The sequence below is a fragment of the Leuciscus leuciscus genome (assembly GCF_965113295.1).
Source record: "Leuciscus leuciscus genome assembly, chromosome: 8".
Lineage (NCBI taxonomy): Eukaryota > Metazoa > Chordata > Actinopteri > Cypriniformes > Leuciscidae > Leuciscus > Leuciscus leuciscus.
This window is the reverse complement of record NC_138732.1, coordinates 38,262,465-38,282,850: the sequence shown is the minus strand read 5'-3', so window position 1 is coordinate 38,282,850 and position 20,386 is coordinate 38,262,465. Positions and strand designations below refer to the sequence as shown.

General features: G+C 38.3%; 1 protein-coding gene across 1 annotated transcript in view; it reads left to right on the top strand.

Moving 5' to 3' along the window:
* The first annotated feature begins 8,778 nt into the window (after nt 1–8,778).
* The window catches only part of abcb7 (ATP-binding cassette, sub-family B (MDR/TAP), member 7), a 39,583-nt gene continuing 27,975 nt past the window's right edge, over nt 8,779–20,386 (top strand). The window contains exons 1-5 of the mRNA XM_082178322.1: nt 8,779–8,962; nt 11,674–11,754; nt 11,886–11,960; nt 14,412–14,531; nt 19,336–19,468. Coding sequence (XP_082034448.1) covers nt 8,813–8,962; nt 11,674–11,754; nt 11,886–11,960; nt 14,412–14,531; nt 19,336–19,468 — 559 coding nt within the window. The 5' untranslated portion in view covers nt 8,779–8,812. The remainder of the gene's footprint in view (nt 8,963–11,673; nt 11,755–11,885; nt 11,961–14,411; nt 14,532–19,335; nt 19,469–20,386) is intronic.

The following is a 20,386-nucleotide window of genomic DNA, read 5'->3' as shown; positions in this document are numbered from 1 at the left end:
AGGTTTTGAAAGAATGACTAACGTTAGCTGGGTTACTAGTGTTATCAGTTTGGATTTTTGAGCTACGAGTTTAGAAAATTGTGAAAATAGTAAGTTACCAAAGCAAATAAAAACAATTATTAAAACAAGAGAAATTATCAAGACGAAAATGTAAGTCAAAAACATCCTGCAATTATAAATGCTAAACAACACAATTGACCAATAAAGCCATTATCTGCAGTATATTTATCTATACAAAACGGGTAGTTCCAGTCCTTGGTTCTGATTAACGTTAGTGGGTTTTTTCCACGATAAAACACGGCAATGATCGCTTCAATGGTTCAATGTTTCACTACAACACCCCTAGCAACCATCTTAGCAACGTAAACATAACGTAATATTCTCACTGATATTGTTCATTGAAGCTTATAGAGTAGAGTATTGTGAGAGATTAAGCGAGAGTACCTGCATTTACAGTAGATATAGTCATATATTCCTAATAAAAATCAGTTTGAATGTCCGCTGCGATATCTTGAACTTTTAACAGTTAAGGGGTTTTCCCGTGCCCTGACCATAGACTGTAAAAAATAGGCCCTGACACGCTAGTCATCTGCCTCTGACAGACTGTCTCATAAAGACCGTCTTTGCCGCCATCTAATGGCGAAATAATGTAAATATAGTTGTTCCTACCTCTGATGTCGCGCGATGCAGCAGATTCACTTCTCGACACTGCATTCACTCACCGAACTCTTGACTGAGTGCTTATGGCGTCACAAAGGCCGCGCCAGAAATCCTGAGGATGGAAATTGTTATTTAAATGTTCTAGTTGTTGATTCAAACAATTACATGAACCTTTTCTTTTTTTTTATCACGTGTGAATGTTTTAATTTACTTTTATATATAGATTTTGATTTACCCTGCCAGCTCTAGACTTTCAATCTAAAACTATGAAAATTCATTGTAAAACTATGATAAACCGAAAAAAAAGAAAAAAAACATAACATTTGAATAGCATATTTATCAAGCGAAAATGATTTCTTCAAAAGTTATTGTTTCCAGTTACCAAAGAGACAACAAAATGAAATGAGGTGAACAGTATACATAAAAACCGGGTACATTTCACATATAAAATATTTTTATTCTGCTGTTTTTGTCAAATTATGCACAAATAAAAAGATAATTTGTTAGTAGTTAATATAAAATATTAATATAAAATATATAAAAGTTGGCCCATTGACTTCAATTTTAAAATATGTTTGCTCAACTAGTTTCATAGTTCATTCAACTGAGAAGTTTTATTTAGTCCAACATTTAGAAATCTAGTGTGAAGATTCTGTCAATTACAAATGACAAAAAACAGTTTATTGTTTATCATTTTATTTGTTACATGTTATATGATAATAGGAATAGTTGTGGAATTAGTTACTAAGCAATTTTATACTGACACTGCTAACATAAAATACTTAACTGCCAAAAGATACATACAATTATTTGCATTTAAAGCACAAAAAAAAAAAAAAAACATTACGTTTTTTTTTCTCAGTATGGAATAGTTCAATCAACAGATGCTTGACATACGCATGTTGAAATACAAATACACAATTAAAATGTACTCAATTGAAATGTGCTTAAACACTACCGATTTGTTAAGATACAAACTCTCTTCATGCAAAATCTAGCTTAAAAAAATGTCATCTTAAAAAATGAAAATGTACAGTTCACTTCACCTCTGTAGAACTGTTATCAAGACACCATTATAGACTTAAAGCGACATCCAGTCTAAAGAGTCTATTTAGTCAGTTACAAAATCTATATTTACTGACAAATTTCCTGAATAAAGACTGAAAACCAATTAAGTATAAACTGTCTTTTACATTAAAATGTACAAAAACCCTTTGCTATAAGCATACTTACCATACTCAACTACATTAAAGATCATGATGTTTAATGTCAGAAATGTCAGACTTTAATCTGCAGGAAAACTAGACTAGATCTGGTTGTGCTGAAGCTCTCTCTCACTCCTGATGTTCAAAACAAACAGTCAACACTTTGTTAAAACTTCGCTCAGCCCAAAAGACCGGGACAGGAGAAGGAGAAGGACCAGGACACTAAAAGTGTTTGTAGAATAATCTTAATTACTTCTCAATGCTCAGTCGGACTTCATCTGACCAGCACAAATTCAACAAGTGTTCATGAAGACAATGGAAAATTACTGCTTCACAACGTCATCCCGTGACGTTAAACACCTTCAAATTGAGACATATTTGTACAACACAGCAGAAAACATACAGTAAAATTTGAGAAAAATAATGTAAAGAAAAAAAGACTGATATAGAAAGTAATATGACAGAGATAAAGTAGGAAAGATGTCAAATAGCATGAATGAAGGGCAATGCAGATGTATGTTTGCTCTCTTAGAGGGGTCATCGGATGCCCATTTTCCACAAGTTGGTATGATTCTTTAGGGTCTTCATGTAAAGTGTGTAACGTATACTTTGGTTAAAATTCCTCAATGGGTGTGTAAAACAACACCATTTTTACCTCCTCCAAAACAGCTCTGTTCACAGCGACCCGTTTCAGCGCATGTCTCTTTAAATGATAATGAGCAACTGCTCACCCATGAGGGGTGTCCACACAAGACATGCAAAGTGTTGCCTTGGCGGACATGGTTATTTTGAAAAACGGAGACATTTCCCTTCGTTTGCGCCCTTCGTTTACACGCAAACGGAGAAACCTCCCATTACAGAAAATGTTCTGCATTTTTACGTTTAAAAACAAACAAAAACAACAACAACAACACACCTTTAGTATGATTTACAAGCTGTTTTCCTTGTGGGGACCAAAAAAATGTCCCCATAAGATCAATAAGCAGGTGAGTTTGATCCAGGTTGCTGCTAAACTCTGCAGGAAAATAGCCCTCGAGGACCAGAGTTGAGAACCCCTGCCCTACACATTGATTGCAAATGTTCTGATTCTTTATTATTGTTGGGTAATGTCACGGATCTGCCAGGCTGTCACATCAGCCATTCACACAGCACACCTTCACCAGAGTACTGAACACTCACACCTGCACCTCATCTGCACCATCATCAAGCCAGCTACAAAAGCACACACCTCGTCTCACATCATTGTCTGGTCTTGTTTCTATGAACTGCTTACCTGTTTCCAGCGTTGGTACTCCAGTGTATTCCTCTCCTGTCATCATCCTGCATACTCACCAAACACGAAGAGGTGTGTGCGTCCATCCAGCCATCTGTCCAGCTATCCATGATCTCCTGCACCTGTAAAACAAGGAAGGTCTTCATTACTAAGCTTTACTCATTCTTCAAAGTCTATTTGAACTGCATACTCATCCGTATTCTCCATTCTGCTCAGTGCTGTTAATAAAGCTCACATTTCAATGTATTTCTTTGTGTCTGGATCTGCATTCTGTAACAGGTAACACTTTACAATAAGGCTTTATTAGTTAATTCACTATAGTTAACATAAACTGACAATGGACAATACTCCTAAAGCAGTTATTAATCTTGGTTAATGTTCATTTCAACATTTAATAACACATTATTAAATTCAGAAGGATTTAATGGACCTGAGCTAACATGAACTAACAATGATCAGTTGTATTTTTTTTAACTAATGTTAACAAAGAATAACTATGGTAACAAATGTAGCTTTTGCTCATTGTTAATGTTGGTTAATGCATTAACTGACTTTACCTTATTGTAAAGTGTTACCTATTGTTCTTTATAACACTTGAATCAGTTTAAAACATTTGTTTACTTTGTCGTTTTTGTGTTCCTCCCTGGTCGCCTGCACTGCCTTCTCCGCCCTGGTCGCCTGCACTGCCTGCTCCGCCAGGGTCGCCTGCACTGCCTGCTCTTGCCCAGGTCACCTGCACTGCCTGCTCCGCCAGGGTCGCCTGCACTGCCTTTTTCGCCCGGGTCGCCTGCACTGCCTTCTCCGCCCGGGTCGCCTGCACTGCCTTCTCCGCCCGGGTCGCCTGCACTGCCTTCTCCGCCCTGGTCGCCTGCACTGCCTTTTTCGCCCTGGTCGCCTGCACTGCCTGCTCCGCCCTGGTCGCCTGCACTGCCTTCTCCGCCCTGGTCGCCTGCACTGCCTTCTCCGCCCTGGTCGCCTGCACTGCCTTTTTCGCCCTGGTCGCCTGCACTGCCTGCTCCGCCAGGGTCGCCTGCACTGCCTGCTCCGCCAGGGTCGCCTGCACTGCCTGCTCCGCCAGGGTCGCCTGCACTGCCTGCTCTTGCCCAGGTCGCCTGCACTGCCTGCTCCGCCCTGGTCGCCTGCACTGCCTTTTTCGCCCTGGTCGCCTGCACTGCCTGCTCCGCCCTGGTCCCTGCACTGCCTTCTCCGCCCTGGTCGCCTGCACTGCCTTCTCCGCCCTGGTCGCCTGCACTGCCTTTTTCGCCCTGGTCGCCTGCACTGCCTGCTCCGCCAGGGTTGCCTGCACTGCCTGCTCCGCCAGGGTCGCCTGCACTGCCTGCTCTTGCCCAGGTCGCCTGCACTGCCTGCTCCGCCCTGGTCGCCTGCACTGCCTGCTCCGCCCTGGTCGCCTGCACTGCCTGCTCCGCCCTGGTCGCCTGCACTGCCTGCTCCGCCCTAGTCGCCTGCACTGCCTTTTTCGCCCAGGTCGCCTGCACTGCCTGCTCCGCAAGGATCGCCTGCACTGCCTGCTCTTGCCCAGGTCGCCTGCACTGCCTGCTCCGCCAGGGTCGCCTGCACTGCCTTTTTCGCCCGGGTCGCCTGCACTGCCTTCTCCGCCCGGGTCGCCTGCACTGCCTTCTCCGCCCGGGTCGCCTGCACTGCCTTCTCCGCCATGGTCGCCTGCACTGCCTTCTCCGCCATGGTCGCCTGCACTGCCTTCTCCGCCCTGGTCGCCTGCACTGCCTTCTCCGCCCTGGTCGCCTGCACTGCCTTCTCCGCCCGGGTCGCCTGCACTGCCTGCTCCGCCCGGGTTCGCCTGCACTGCCTGCTCCGCATGGGTTCGCCTGCACTGCCTGCTCCGCCCGGGTCGCCTGCACTGCCTGCTCCGCCCTGGCCTCCCGTCTTGCCGCAGTCTCCAGGTCCTCTTCCGCTCCACAGGTCTGGCCCTCCATCCCGCCCCCGGGTCCGCCTTCGCTCCACCTCCCTCCTGGACAATTTTAGAGCGTCTGGAAGCCGCTCCTTTGAGGGGGGGCTATGTAACGGTCATCAGCTGGAGTGCCCTTGAGAGCCACCAGAGGGCACTCCACACCAGACTATTATCACTCCCTCACAAACTACATTTCCCATAACTCACTGCCCGGACTCATCATCACTGATTGCATTCACCTGTGTCTCATTACCCTGTTAGTCTCAGCCTATTTATACCATGTTCACTCATTCACTCACTGTGAAGGTGATGTTGTTGCACTGCATTTCCGAGCGTTTTCCCTGGTTTCATGTCTCTTGGTTTTTGGATTTTTTTTGCCTGTTCCGTGGATTACTCTTTTGCCTCTGACCCCTGCCTGTTTTGTTTGTTTGTTTGTTTGGACGGCCTACCTGTGTTTTGACCTATTGCCTGTATATTGGATTACGTGTCTGGATTGCCCCTTAATTAAAGCTGCATTTGGATCTCAACCTTCATGTCTCGGAGCAGTTCGTAACACCTGGCTTTTAATAATGAGACTTTTGTTTTTGTAATCAGGCTCTCAAAAATTACAGCAAAATTTGGATTTAGATTTATCTGCCTTCATGTCGGCTTTCAAACATAAAGAATTGTGGTTATCCATATCGGCCAAACTTTCATACCAACCAGTGCATCCCTATTTCAAATATACAGTTCATAAACAGTCTCATTTTTACAGGCTTTGCGAGTAGCGAAGCCTCTAGTTCTGTTTCTTTGGAAGTCAAATCTGTCTTCAACACACCTTTATCTTGAAAGTACATTGTTACATCCCAGGTCTAGGGTCCAGGAGAATAACATAAATAACTTCGTAACACCTGACTTCTTGTTTCTTTCTTTTTATTATTTTTGAAACAAGTTGTTCAAATTGGTAAAGGTCAGCACAAGACATCAAAAAGAAGCAAATTAATTTCAGGGTTGGGTCAAAGCCAAAATAACAAACAAAATTGACTCTACCTTTGTTTTAGAAAAAAACGTATTATCCTATCAAAGAAAAACGTTTAAACAAAATACAGATACTAAACTGACTCCCTTACTAGCCAAAAACAATAGAAAAAGTAATGTTCACAACAAAGAAAAATTGGCATCCCAACCCATACAGCTTCCGTGCTCAGAACAGTGACATTTACAATAATTATAATAACGAGGGAAAACTTGAGTATTTAAAAAAAAAAAAAAAAAAAAAAACCTTTACAGAAACACACACACACACACACACACACACACAATTACACACTCACACACAATGTTGGGTTTCCATATTTTATAGACATAATGATTTCTATACTATATAAACTGTATTCCCCACTAACCCTAAACCTACCCATCACAGAAAACTTTCAGCATTTTGTACATAAAAAAACAAAACAAAAAACATAATTTAGTATGATTTATAATGTAGACTAAAATGTCCCCATAAGGACAAGGATTTGGGATATTGCCATCTTTGTGAGGACATTTTGTCCTCATAACGTAGGGTTTACCAGTACACACACACACACTCACACACTCACACTTTAACATACACATACACGGGGTTACCAATTTTTGGGTTCCCGTGTTTAGCGGGGACTTTTATTTAGGGAGTTTGTTTTTCCCGAATCAGCACTATGGCAAATGATGCTGACTTTATGCAACAGTTCAATAAACAATAGGTTAATATAAAGTAACTTACATTTTCTGTCATTGCTCTATTTCGCCAACGAAAATTGTTTTCCAAACAAATCCACAGCAGAACCGCTCCGCGTCTCCGAGCAACACTGATTCAGCGTTTTGAACGAATCGGTTGAGTAAATGATTCAATTCGATTCTTCGTTCCTGAATGAATCATACCGTTTGAACAAATTGAATGATTCAATAGACTCAATATTTAAAGGGGTCCTTGATTATGATTTCACTTTTTTAACTTTAGTTAGTGTGTAATGTAAAAAAAAATAAAAAAAAATAAAAACACCACTCTGAAACTTCCTGTAAAATATTTTCAGCACATTCCTTTTGTTTGTTAATATTAGCCAGCTAACCAATCACAACACACTAGTCCAGCTAACCAATCACAACACATTTCTTCATCGAAAACAACTCCAACCCGTATTTTGAACAACCATGCATGAAAACGTATTCTAGTACACCCCAAAAAGAAAAAGTATATAAAAAAAGTATTAACAAAAAACAAAAAAACGTTTACAGAAACACACACACACACACACACACACACACACACACACACACACACACACACACACACACACACACACACACACACACACACACACACACACACACACACACAATTACACTATTACACACTCTCACACAATTACACACACTCACACACAATGTTGGGTTTCCATATTCCAAAGGGCATATTAGGACCCCTTTTTAATAGATTACCTACAGTGATCTGCTTCCACCTACTGTCGGTTTTAGTTTCCTATTTTAAACATAATATATTTTCCATCATTTTATTTATTCAAAATGTTATATTAAAAGGAGGCTATTAATAAATGTATTAATCTAATAAAATACTGATGCTATTGTAATCACAGCGTAAATTCATTCATACCACATAATGAACCTCATTAAGAAGATTTATTAATTTTTTGGTGATAATGATTTCATTGATTTTTAGTGGAATTTATTGATTAAATTTAATCAGTGACAGAGATAAAAATCTTACTCCAGCATTAGCTTTATGTTATTTATATTATGATATTGCATACCTTGATTATGTGGAGAAATGTTTTGTTCTGTATAAATAAACAAGTAGCCTACTAAGTAAGGAAAATTGGGCCAATCAATAAATAATCAGGTCGTGGTGTAATTGAACAAAATACGAACACTGATTGTAGGATGTAGGATGTAGGATAAGCGGCGCGGAGCGTGTTGGGGCGTTGTAGGCACGACGCGGAGCGGGGTTTATTTTAACCTTCTAAAAATAAAGGTTTTGGATATTTTCTGTTCTATGATTCCTGAAATCTCTTTGAAATCCCAAAATGTAATTCTTGATATTATTGGACATAATTATAAGAAAAGGTCTGTAAAAGTCCGATTTCAAGATTTTTTCAGATATTTGTATTTTTTGATTGTTTATGGACGTAAAAACTGTACAAATAATACATATAGCCTACAGTACCGTCAAGTTTGGACACTTTACGGTTTTTTAATGTTTTTGAAAGTTGTCTCTTAATCTCGCCAAAGCTGCATTTATTTGATCAAAAATAGAGTAAAAACAGTGATATACATTTTAAAACGTAGTTTATTCCTGTGATGTAAAGCTAAAATGTTAGCATCATTACTCCAGATCCAGTCATTATAATATGCTAATCTAATGCTAAAGAACCATTTCTTATTATTATTAATATTAAACACAGTTGCGCTGCTTAATATTTTTGTGGAAACTGTGATTTTTTTCCAGGATTCTTTGATTATTAGAAAGAACAACATGTATTATAAAAATAACTTTTTTGTAATATTTATTAATTTAATAAATGTCTTTACCGGTTTTATTTTTTATAAATTAAACGCGCCTTTGCTAAATAAAAGTATTAATATAATGTTTCGGTTTTTGTCTTCCTTATTTCCTACGAAACCCACGGTCGTGTTTCTAGTGGCTACAGGACGCGGCTGAGCGGAAATGACGTCACGCATGACGTCGCCTCAGCCCCTCGGTTCAGCATGGCGCCGCTGTTGGTCCCGCTGAAATGTGGATTTCACATTCAAAGGCGTAAATTATCCCTGTTGCTTCAGCAGAGTCGATCTGTTCACGCGTGGATCTGTCACGACCACCGAGCGACGAGCCATCGGAAACAGCGGAGCACTTATCAGGTACATTCACCTCTGTCACACACACACACACACACACACACACACACACTTCAGGACACCAGCACACAAGGGCAGTCCTCAAACTTTACAAACACCGCCTTACACTATATAGTGTCACATACAGCAGAAGTATTGACCATACACCTCTGTGCTGTGCTGTTTGTGTAGTTGTTGCACTGATCTATATGGAATGATATTATAATGTCATTATATAGATCAGTGAGTTGTTGTTAAGTAGGAAGTTGACGTGGTTCATCGTGACTAATGAAATTGTCCCTATTCTGTTGTGTAAATGTCTTCATCTCTGCTAGCTAATATGGAGGCACTTGCAGTATTCTGATATGTAATGTCACATGACTAGTTCACTTTAGTTTGTAGATTAATTTGTTGTTTTTAACTCAACTTTTAGCTGTTGGTTTGGACTTAACTCCTTTAACCTGTAGGTCACATGATATATAAGTAACACATACAACAACATGTGTGCTTAGATAAGACTGAATCCCGCCCTCTTTTCAGCTCATATCAGAGTCACGTGACAGACTCCATTTACACCAAAAACACTCGTATAGTATTTTTTTGGTGTGCAAAAGATCTGTGATTGCATTGCAGTATGATTTACGGTCAAGACATAGAAATGATAGTGTCACAAGCACTTTTTGGTAAATGGGCAATAACCAAGTTTGCACGATATGAGTGATTCAACACTAGGGCCTGTAGGAGTGTGTGAACTAGCTTATATATTACTTTTACTAGTTGTTGAGTTGTCTAAACAACTAGTCAACTGGTCAATCTTAACCCTTTTGCATCCTTAAGGACATTTTAGGCTTTTTCAGTTTAGTTTTTTGGGGCATTTTTTCCGTGTTAAATTAATGCCAACTGTATAAATTCTGGCACAAGTGTGTATTTTTTAATTGGAATTTTACTATTTCACCCTCATTTCCTTTAATAAATCTATTTTACACTGGGTACAGAAAATAGTTACACTTGGGACAAAAATGTCCCCATTGAAACCCGTTAAAACTGCATTTTTTTCACTTCAACAAAAACCGGCCATGGGTCGTCTTGAAAACGAGACAAAGCTTAAGTCTGTGCTCTGAAGCTTCACGTTTTTATGGTAGTTTTTAGACAGACATGTTTGTCCTCTAAGAACCTCAGAGTAACTTTTTTGAATTGATGCACAAGCCAAGGGTTGAATTATGGGTCACAAACTTAGATTTTTCTTTATGTACGCTTATAATGTTAGTATGATTTTTACATCAAAATCTGACATAATTTAGAAATAAAAGGCCTTTTTCTATATATCAGTGCACTATAAAGAGCAAATGAAATTGTCGTACTTGCGTTGTGTAAGTCATGAATTTACCAGAAAGTGTCTTTTAAGTGTCAATGTGCGTACGAGTAAAGATTCAGCCACGCTCACTGTGGTTTTTCTTGCACATATACAGCAAAGAGAGACACATCTCTGATGCGTGTTTAAATGCACCATTAACAAGAAGTTCGTCTCCATACAAACTACATAGAACTTTTGTAAGTGCGGTTGTCATCAATTAATTCAGTTGTAGAATTACTCTGTAACTTACTGAACTCTGGTGTAGAGAGCAGGATTGGGCACTAAAGTGTGAGGTGTCTGTGACAACCAAATGTATTAAGTTTATCAGTGAATTGTAGTGTTGTCATGATGTTTGGATGCGAATTGCGCTTTTGCTTTCAGAGGTTAAGCTTTAGGCTATTTAGTATTTATAAAGCTGTTCCTGAGCAGCACAACCCAATAGTTTGCTCGTGCACAACACATTTTACAGAGGACAGCTGAACCTGGGACAGCACAACGCCAGCTATAAACACAGACCACTTACCTGGGATGTCCCGAGCAGATCTCAAGGATCGGTATCGGGGCCGATAAAGCATTTTTAAACTGACCTGTGTCGGCTATCCTGAGCCCGATCCTTTATTTTGCGTCATCTGTCATGTGCAGTAGGGGGCATTATGCTCCTTCAAGTGGGTTTGCCAACCGTCATTGAAAGGAAAAGAAGAAGCTTGGCTTTCCACTGCGAAATATTCTGCTCAAAACTGGTTTCCGATCGATTGGAAGCTGAAGCTAGTGTTTATGGTAAGGGACGTTACATTTCCCAGATTCCCACACGCAACTGAGGTGTTTGGCCAATCCAGCGCACTCGGTCTGCTGGCCAATCAGAGCACTCTGAGCTTTTCAGAAGGAGTGGCTTTGTGGAAATCGGCGTGTTTCTGACAGACTAATAGAGGAGCTGCAATAATGAATGTTAAAAAATAATGTTTAAACCTATTCCATTAACCAATGAACAAAATAATGAACTTTTAAAATAGCATCATATGACCCCTTTAGTCAAGATGTCTTACGGTAAACAGTTAATTGTGTGTGTAGATTCAGCCGAAGAATGTACAGCCCTTCAATAGATAACTGACAGGTATTCAACTAATAAATAGGCTAAATATCTATATATTTTTATGGCACAAATCATATTTTATGTCATATTTCACAAAGCATGACACAGTTGCAACTTTCAGAGAAATTGATTGTTTTGGGATCCAGAACAGTTACTTGAGGAGAATGGTGAGTGAATAATACAAAGCGGGAAACTAAATGTGCTTATGAGGGGAAGTAGAGATGCAGTGTGAAAGGAATCTTATTGATTCCCATGTATTTTCATATCTCATATTTCTTCACTTTCTTTCAGCTATCAAGTCAGCGGAGTGCGTCATCAACATGGGCCAACAGCAGAGGTCAGAGCAGCCGACAGATCTTAGAAGCGGTCAAAGTAAGTCTTTATTAAAATAGTGGCTAATATAAGACATTGTGCTTGATTTTTCATGAAATCGATGCATGTTTCATCTCAATAACTAAAATGCTGGGGGGAAAAGTGTTAATATGTGAGTTGGTGTGTTCCAGCATTTACATCTTCCAGAGAGACAGTGCTGGCACGGGAATGCAGGCGGAGGCCTCAGTGCAGATCCCAAAAATGTGGTAAGGGTTTGTGTGTATGGTAGAGGGGTTTGTGTGTGACGTCACTTTCCCGCCGGATCACGTCCCTCAGTCGGACTGAGTGGCAGAAGAGCTGCTGTGTGACTGCGTTTAACAGGGGAGACTGAGTAAATCAAATGATTATCAGTTTAAACTAAAGGTTGGACTCGATATAAGTGTTCCTTACAACTTACCAAAGATCCAGTGATCCATGGATATTGACATGCATCCAGGAATCCTGTTTCCTGACATTTATATGTGCCTGGTTTCGACGCCGGGGAAATACATAAAGCAACTTTGCCTGTGAACGCTTTATATAAATATAATATTTGTAGGTCTAAATCCATGTGATCACTTATTTCAATGTTATATATATCATCATATCGTCCAGCCCTAAAACTTGTATATATTTTGTCAGTGTTTATTTAAAAACAACCAATCAGGGCTCCAGACTAACTTTTCCACTGGTTGCACTGGTTCTACCAACTTTCTCAGTTGGTCGCACCAGCACATGATTTGGTCACAATGTTTTGTTTTTTTCTCGCTACAACGTGGAATTAATCAGTGCATGGCGATGAATAGGTGTCTTAATCCACATACCCTAGTTCTGCAGCGATGTAAAGACTGACAGTGACACGAGGGGAAAAACAGATGCTGCAACAATGTAAATTATATGACAAATAATGAGTTTTTTAAACCTATTATGGTAGATCATCTGAACAAAAGTACAAACCTGTAAATGATGATTATTATAGGACCCCTTTTAATCATAAAACTGAGCATTTTAAACACAATTTCGGGGGAAATAAAACTGATTACATAGGGTCCTATTATTGTTACATTTTAAATTAATTCTATATATTTTTGTTTTTTATTTTTTTAAGCCTTAAAGGGATACTTCACCGAAAAATGAAAATTCTGTCATCATATACTCACCCTCATGTTGTTTCAAACCTGTATGAATTTCTTTCTTCTGCTGAACAGAAAGGAAGATATCTAGAAGAATGTGAGTAACCAGACAGTTTTAGATACCATTGACTTCCATAGTAGGAAAAAAATATACTATGGAAGTCAATGGTATCTAAAACTGTCTGGTTACTGACATTCTTCTAGATATGAAGACTTCAGATGCAAAAGCCTCTAAGTGCCATCTGAAAATTTCTTCTAAAATTAGCATTTTTTTAAAGCTCGTATATTTAAGTTCAGTATTTTCACTTTAATGACAATTAATAGGTCATTTTCATTGCCATAAAAGTGAAATAACTGAACATAGACATACAAGCTTGATAAAAATGATCATTCTAGAAGGAAATTTCAGATGGCACTTAGAGGCTTTTGCATCTGAAGTCTTCATATCTTCCTTTCTGTTCAGCAAAAGAAAGAAATTCATACAGGTTTGAATTAACATGAGGGTGAGTATATGATGACAGAATTTTCATTTTTCGGTGGAGTATCCCTTTAAAACAGAAAAATGTGAGCTTAAAGCACTGAATTTACACGGAAAAGGTAAACCAGGTTCAGATCTGTCTAGTCCTCGTTGCTAAGAGTGTTCAGATTATGTAACAGCCTCATTTGATTACTCCGTGACCAGTATTTGAGTGCAGATTTATTTGAACGTTGAAGTGCAAATGGTCAATAATTATTTCATCTAAAACAAACAGAGCCTCTTCCTCTTATAGCTTTCAAACTATCGAGTGCATTTGCGTATGATTGGATCATTTGGATATGGTAAAGTTCAGATGTTTCCTATTTTAAGTGGATTTACATGTTCCCATACCAAAACTCACCATATTCACAGGTGTCTGTGGTTTATACTTTTCTTTGCGTACAGTAACCTCATCTACACTTCTAACAAATGTGATAAACTAGAATTAGTGTGCTTGCAGAGAGCTTTGATTGTAATGTGGACAGTCTGGGTTGGCACGTCGTGTTGCTCTCTTGTGGTGTAGATGTGCTGGTTATCTTTTCACCAGTGGACTGAACTGAGCAGTCTTGATCAGCTTTGTGGATCTCTGCTGCCCCCTCCTGCAGATGTTGATACAGCGTCACATTATCATATACAACCAGCAAGTTATTACAGAAGAGTACAAGAGTATTACAGAAAATGATTGGGATGTTGAGATACATTTTGTTTTGGCCTGAACACGCATGTTTTAAAGTCCCCCTGTGGTTAAAATCCAGCTTTTAATGTTGTTTATATGTCTATGTGGTGTTTTTAATATGCTTTAAGACAAACCATGTGCAAATTCAAATGCCTACTAAATGAGGCAAGGGTGTCGAATTACATTCAAGATATTTTAAGGCATGAAGAATTTTAAATGTAATTTTGGTGATCAAATTCTGCAACATTTTTCTTACTTTTTAATTAAATTGTTAATTTTTTTTTTAGATTTAGGATTTTAAAACTGGGAAACCCTTTAAAAAATGTTTTACTTTTCTTTTTTTTGTGTCCAGCTGAAGGAAGTGAACTCAACGAAGATTCTCTCAGCCATGTTGATGTATGTTTGGCCCAAAGACAGACCCGACCTCCGTGCTCGAGTGGCCATATCAGTGGGTCTGCTCGCTGGATCCAAGGTGCGTTCATTTATCCCACCACTCTTCTAGTTTTGTGACAAAAATGTAACATTCAGGCTGTTTTGACATGTTGTGCCTTAGGTGTGTAATGGCACACTTAAAATCACGGTTGACAGTTTTGAAGTCACGGTTCGGCTTGCTTTCAGTACAGCAGGGGCTAGAAACAAAATTTATTTTTATTAAACAGTTGTTTACTGACCAAACTCTGGCTCTACATTAAAAAGTCTGTCAATACTGCTGGAACTGGCAGTTTTGAAGTGCAAAATATTTGAGCAAACTGTACATTTGAGTCAGAATTATTGTGCTCCCATTCTGTTGCGGTCTGTGTTTGACGCGCCAGCGCTTCAGTGAAGTTTAATGGAGATGAGCCTTTATGCTAAATGGTAGTGATGCACCGATGTGAAAATTGTGGCCGATACCGATAACCGATATTAATATTGTTGTTATGGCCGATACCGATATTTACCGATGTCGATATCTCTGTATAGAAAACAAATTTGAATGATTATCAAATAAAGAGCTATTTTCCAAAACTTTTTTTTTTTTTACTTTAGAAATGACTGATATTGGGCACCTTAACCTGTGTGCAAAATATGTCACATATACGACACACATGCATTATACTGCATTTCATATAATGTGTGCTGGTCAACTTGTCTAAAATTAATAAACCCTTAGAAAACAGTAAAAAAACAAAAAAAAACAGGAACAATTAACAATGTACAATTAAGATAGGCTACTTAATTTATTATTCCAATATCCAAATATGATACTAAAAATTAACCACACGGAAAAGGGCTTCTATTTGTGACGTGCTGTCTTTGCGAAATGTTAGCCAATACAAACATATTTATAGAAAACAGTTGACAATGAATAGACAGGAGTCCAATAATAGCATAACGAATCACTTATTCTAAAAATAATAACAAGTAGGCTTTAAGACGAATCCGACACATGGGCTGTGTTAACAGTAAAACGTCCGTCATTTAACGAATTTTAAAAACACGGATGGATAATACAAAATGCTTTCTGACATTTTGACAGAAAAAAACAAGCAAGAACAAAATTTTAACTTAGCCCGTCAATTTTTCATTTTACAATTATCTTCTCTCTCTGTGTGTGCGCGCGTCCGTGTTTGTGAGAGAGAGAGCTCGCGCAGCACTGATACAACGGTAGCCTACTTTTTAATCCATAAGTAACGAACGCGCTAGTTTTCACACAAAATAAATATGTAACATAATTAGGTAGGCTACTTTAGTTATTATTAACACAATAACGTAACACATGAAGGCTATACGTTTCTCAACACTGAGAATGAATAAATAAACGCCTGTTACTCCAGACTCGCGCTTATCAGTAATCCACAAATCACACGTGCTGTCACTTTTGAGAAAAATCTAATTCGAACGGGTATCAAATATCAAGCAATATATTCAAATATCTACGAGTCAAAAAACGATCAGTCAAAAATGTGTCATGAAGAGGAAAAAAACATAAGTCGCACTGGACTGCGTTAACAATGTTACGGATGGGACAGTTCTCCGTTATGGACGTGAGCGCTCTGAAAGCGCCATTAGAAGACTGATTTAAAACTTTCACAGAGACCTCAAACAGAAAGCACAAAGCCTGTATTTAAATTTAATTTCGTTTTGTATTAATTGTATCTTAATTTTGATCAATGTTTCATCAACCAATTGCCATTGCAATTTACAACAAAATATAGTAGAAAATATTTAATTAGGACATGGAGGCGACGGCACGTGAACCTGGAGCGCGTCTCATAAATTAACCGAAACCTACTTGCCTCACAGACCGGAGACATAATATAGAAAGCTTGAAATGTCTATTTTTAAACAGAACAATTCAAAACGAAAGAAAACAGACTGTTCTCTGCTTATGTCATCTGTATGAAATGTGTATTTATCTCAGGCACATTCACTACTGCTAAGATGCGCGAGTCAGCATCGTCAACTTCATCTTCAACTTCACACGTCAAATATCGGCCTGTTCACATCGGCCATATTTTGACATCGGAACGATACCGATGTGTAAAAAAATGACCATATCGGACGATATTATATCGGCGGCCGATATATCGTGCACCACTACTAAATGGTAGACATCACCATTTTTGTGTCCGCATCAAATACAATTTACAAAAGTAATTTTACATGCTTAAAAACATGTTAAATGCAAGTAAAGTGTCTACTTTAATATTTCAAATAATTTTTGTGAAAATATAATGTCAACATATGGGGGTAATAATGTTCCAAAGTGTGCAATTATTCAGCGTAATAGTCCAGACTTTGATTTTACCATTACATCTTTAAATAAACATATTTAAAAAAATATATTTGTTTTCTTGGCATTTTCAAATAAGTGTTGGCTGTGTTAATATTGAAAGGACTATGCCGTCTTATTTTTTGAAAGTATTTAAATAACCGAAAAGGCAGTTTGTAAGAGATCATTCAGTGTGACAGGAGCAAGAAGCCTTTCTGAAATCAAATAAAAAAGATAGATAGTCAGATAATCAGTCAGACAGATAGTCATTGACGTCTGTGACATCATCAAATGGCACCCTGAAGGCCGTGTGGTGCTGCAGAAAAGTGAGTTCATTGCTCTTAAATATTTAATAAATCCACCTTTTCATGCTCTGCTAGCCTAACTTACAAACACGCATGTCATTCAGTGAAATGGCTAAACACTTATATATTAAAAAAAATATATGTAGATGTGCATAATTGTGATTAACTCCACTGGTCAAGCTCACCGTTTGATATGGGTGGCCAGTTGATGGCCTGCAATATAAGCAGAAGTAGAAGTAGAAGTAGAAGTTTTGTCATTCAGTGTAATGCAAATTCTCTGTGACACCAAAGTATCATCCATTACATTGAATGACAGGATCACTGTATAAATAACAATTTAGCATATTACAGATAAATGAGGAATGTTTAGTAGGGCTGAGTAAAAAATATCGATTTCTCGATTTTAATCGATTCTCATTTTATGAACCGATATCGATTCTTAAATCCCAAGAATCGATTAGTCATCCTGTTTTCAGTTGATGTATGAATGGAACATTGTAGCATCCTATCCAATAAATCGATATAATCTTTGTGCTTTGTTACTATTGACATGAAACAAAGTCTCAGATTTCAAATTACGTCCATTTGCTTATGAAATTCAGATCGCTCTGGCTCAGCTCAAGAGAAGCACATGATCTTCTCTTCCGCCTTAATAACACCAGTTACAGCGTGAAATAAACATGAATGAGCATCTGAAAGTGTGTTAAAAGATAGAGTACAACTTATCAAACTTGTTGTTGTTTCAACCGTGGAAAGACGTCAGTAAAACGGCTTGTAAACAATGTCATGTAACGTCACATTTACCTCAGAAAAACCATATCCAGTGACCATAAACTCGTTAGTCAGATAGAAAAATTAAAATTAAAATTACTTGCCAGATTTATTCAAACATGCATTAAATATTGAAGAACATTTAAAATTATAATGAATATGTAATATGGTCCATATATTTAACAAAATGCTCCTCTCTAGAGTTAATTTGTCTAGCTGACTGACGAGTTTATGGTCACTGGATATGCTTTTTCTGAGGTAAATGTGATGTTACATGACATTGTTTACAAGCCGTTTTACTGACGTCTTTCCACGGCACACCAAAGTGTTTGGGTTTGGGATTGAACTGTCCTATAGGGTCAATGCTATGTTGTCTCGCATTTGCTTCATTTTCTTTTGTCAAGACACAAAGCAGCCCTACTAGTGTTTAATTGCTTCACCATTTCTCACATTATCACAGTTTATTCGCTATAGTTTAGAAAATGTTAATAAAATGACATTAAAACTCTATAATATAAAGAGTTATCAAATGAGGTGATATGTCACTGGTTTTGTCCATCCTTCTGTTAGACTGTCTCACAGATGAATTAGGTTTAATAGATGTCAGCTGTTAAATTTAACTACACAATTAGATAATACCAATTTAGGTCAACCAATTACCAAGCAATGCTTAATTTTGTTCAGTCTGTGGTGTAAAAAGGTCGCATTAGCAATTAAAGAAAAAACACATTCAAGCAAAACATGGTCAGGTCAAAGTGTCTGAATAATTTTTGGTCCCAAATTTTTATAAAGTTTACTGGTAGTCACTGTATGAAGAATTTTTGGGTATAATGTGTCACAGTTTACTTTATTTTGCTATCCTCACTTACATAAATGAACTATAGTGTCCTGCACCCACTTGTAAAAAAAAATATAAAAAATTATATCTGGTGTCTGAATAATTGTTGGTTTGACTGTATATCAGTATTTTTGCCTTATAGTCATTTAGGAATTGGGGTAGAAAATAAATGATGCAAAACAAAATATCATCTTCAGAGTAAAGTACGAGCAGGACTTGACCGGTTGCGTGCCGTTCGCCTTCGAGATTCATCATTGTGTGGCGTAGATGTTTGCCATTCACCTGAAATGAGTCATATACAATAAAAAGGGGTGAGCAACAGTGAGGCCTAATTCAAGGCAAATGTCGTCCGGCTAATGTGCTGCTGTTTATTGGCACGACCCAGCAGCTTTCTGGGAGCTTTTAATTAGCTTTAATAACCATTTCAATTCCATTAGTGGATGCATCAAGCAAGTCTGCAGGATGACACACACACACACACACACACACACACACACACACAGCTTGCTGTTAATGCAGTGCTGAGCTTCTGCCCATCAGTGCACTCAGAACACAGAACAACATTTGGTGTGCTCACATCAACCTTTGCTTTTTTCTGCTTGTCCTCCAGATAACCAATGTGATGGTGCCCTTCATGTTTAAATATGCGGTGGACGACCTGAACCAGATGTCGGGACACATGTTGAACCTGAGCGATGCGCCAAACACGGTGGCCACCATGGCAACGGCTATTCTGATTGGCTGTAAGTTCTGCCTGCTCCTGTTTGGCAGGTGTTTGACTTCATTTTGGGAAGTGTGCTGCATATTAAATGCCATCTGACCTTTCCTGCAAACCTTGTGTCAATATTGCTTTTTAGATTCATTGTAATGCGTTTTGTCATGCATGCGTCTGCTCTAGGTTCTAATGCAATTTTTAATTTTGCATTTCATTGGCTCCTCACCAGAACGAGTCCGATAACAATACTTTCATATTTGGTACTTGCCAAACATTTGCATATCACTCTTCTTCCACACGTGTTCTATCATTTGCAACATGTTTAGTTATATTGCAAATGGATGAAGAAACGCGAGCATTATAATTTGCTGTAGATAAAAAATATCATTTTTAATTACTTCTGTTTCTAAATAAAGCTGTAATTTTTATTTTGTTATAATCGACTTTGGAACTCTAACCATAAAGGAAAAAGTAACCTTACCGCTTTTCCATGCAGAACGAGCCAATTTGTTTTTAATCCCCAATTTTAGACGAATAACAAATACATTATTATAGCTTGAATACAAGTTTAAAAACATCGCTACATAATACACATTATAATTGAAGTCCCCCTGTGGTGAAAATCAAGCTTTTAATGTTTATATGTCTATGTGGTGTTTTTAATATGCTTTAAGACAAACCATGTGTAAGTTCATAAGTCGACACCATTGCTGAGTATTTTCTCCTTAAAACTGCGGTTTGAAATCGCTGGTGTTTCTGATGTCACAAACTACCTTGTAACCAATCAGATCAACGTGTGATCGTCAACGAGTGGATCTCTGAGCTGAGTGAGTGGAGGCGGACCTCATTTGCATATTCACAGAACCGCATATACTAAATGAGGCAAGGGTGACGAGTTACATTCAAGATATTTTAAAGCATGACAATATTTTTTCAAGGAAATAAA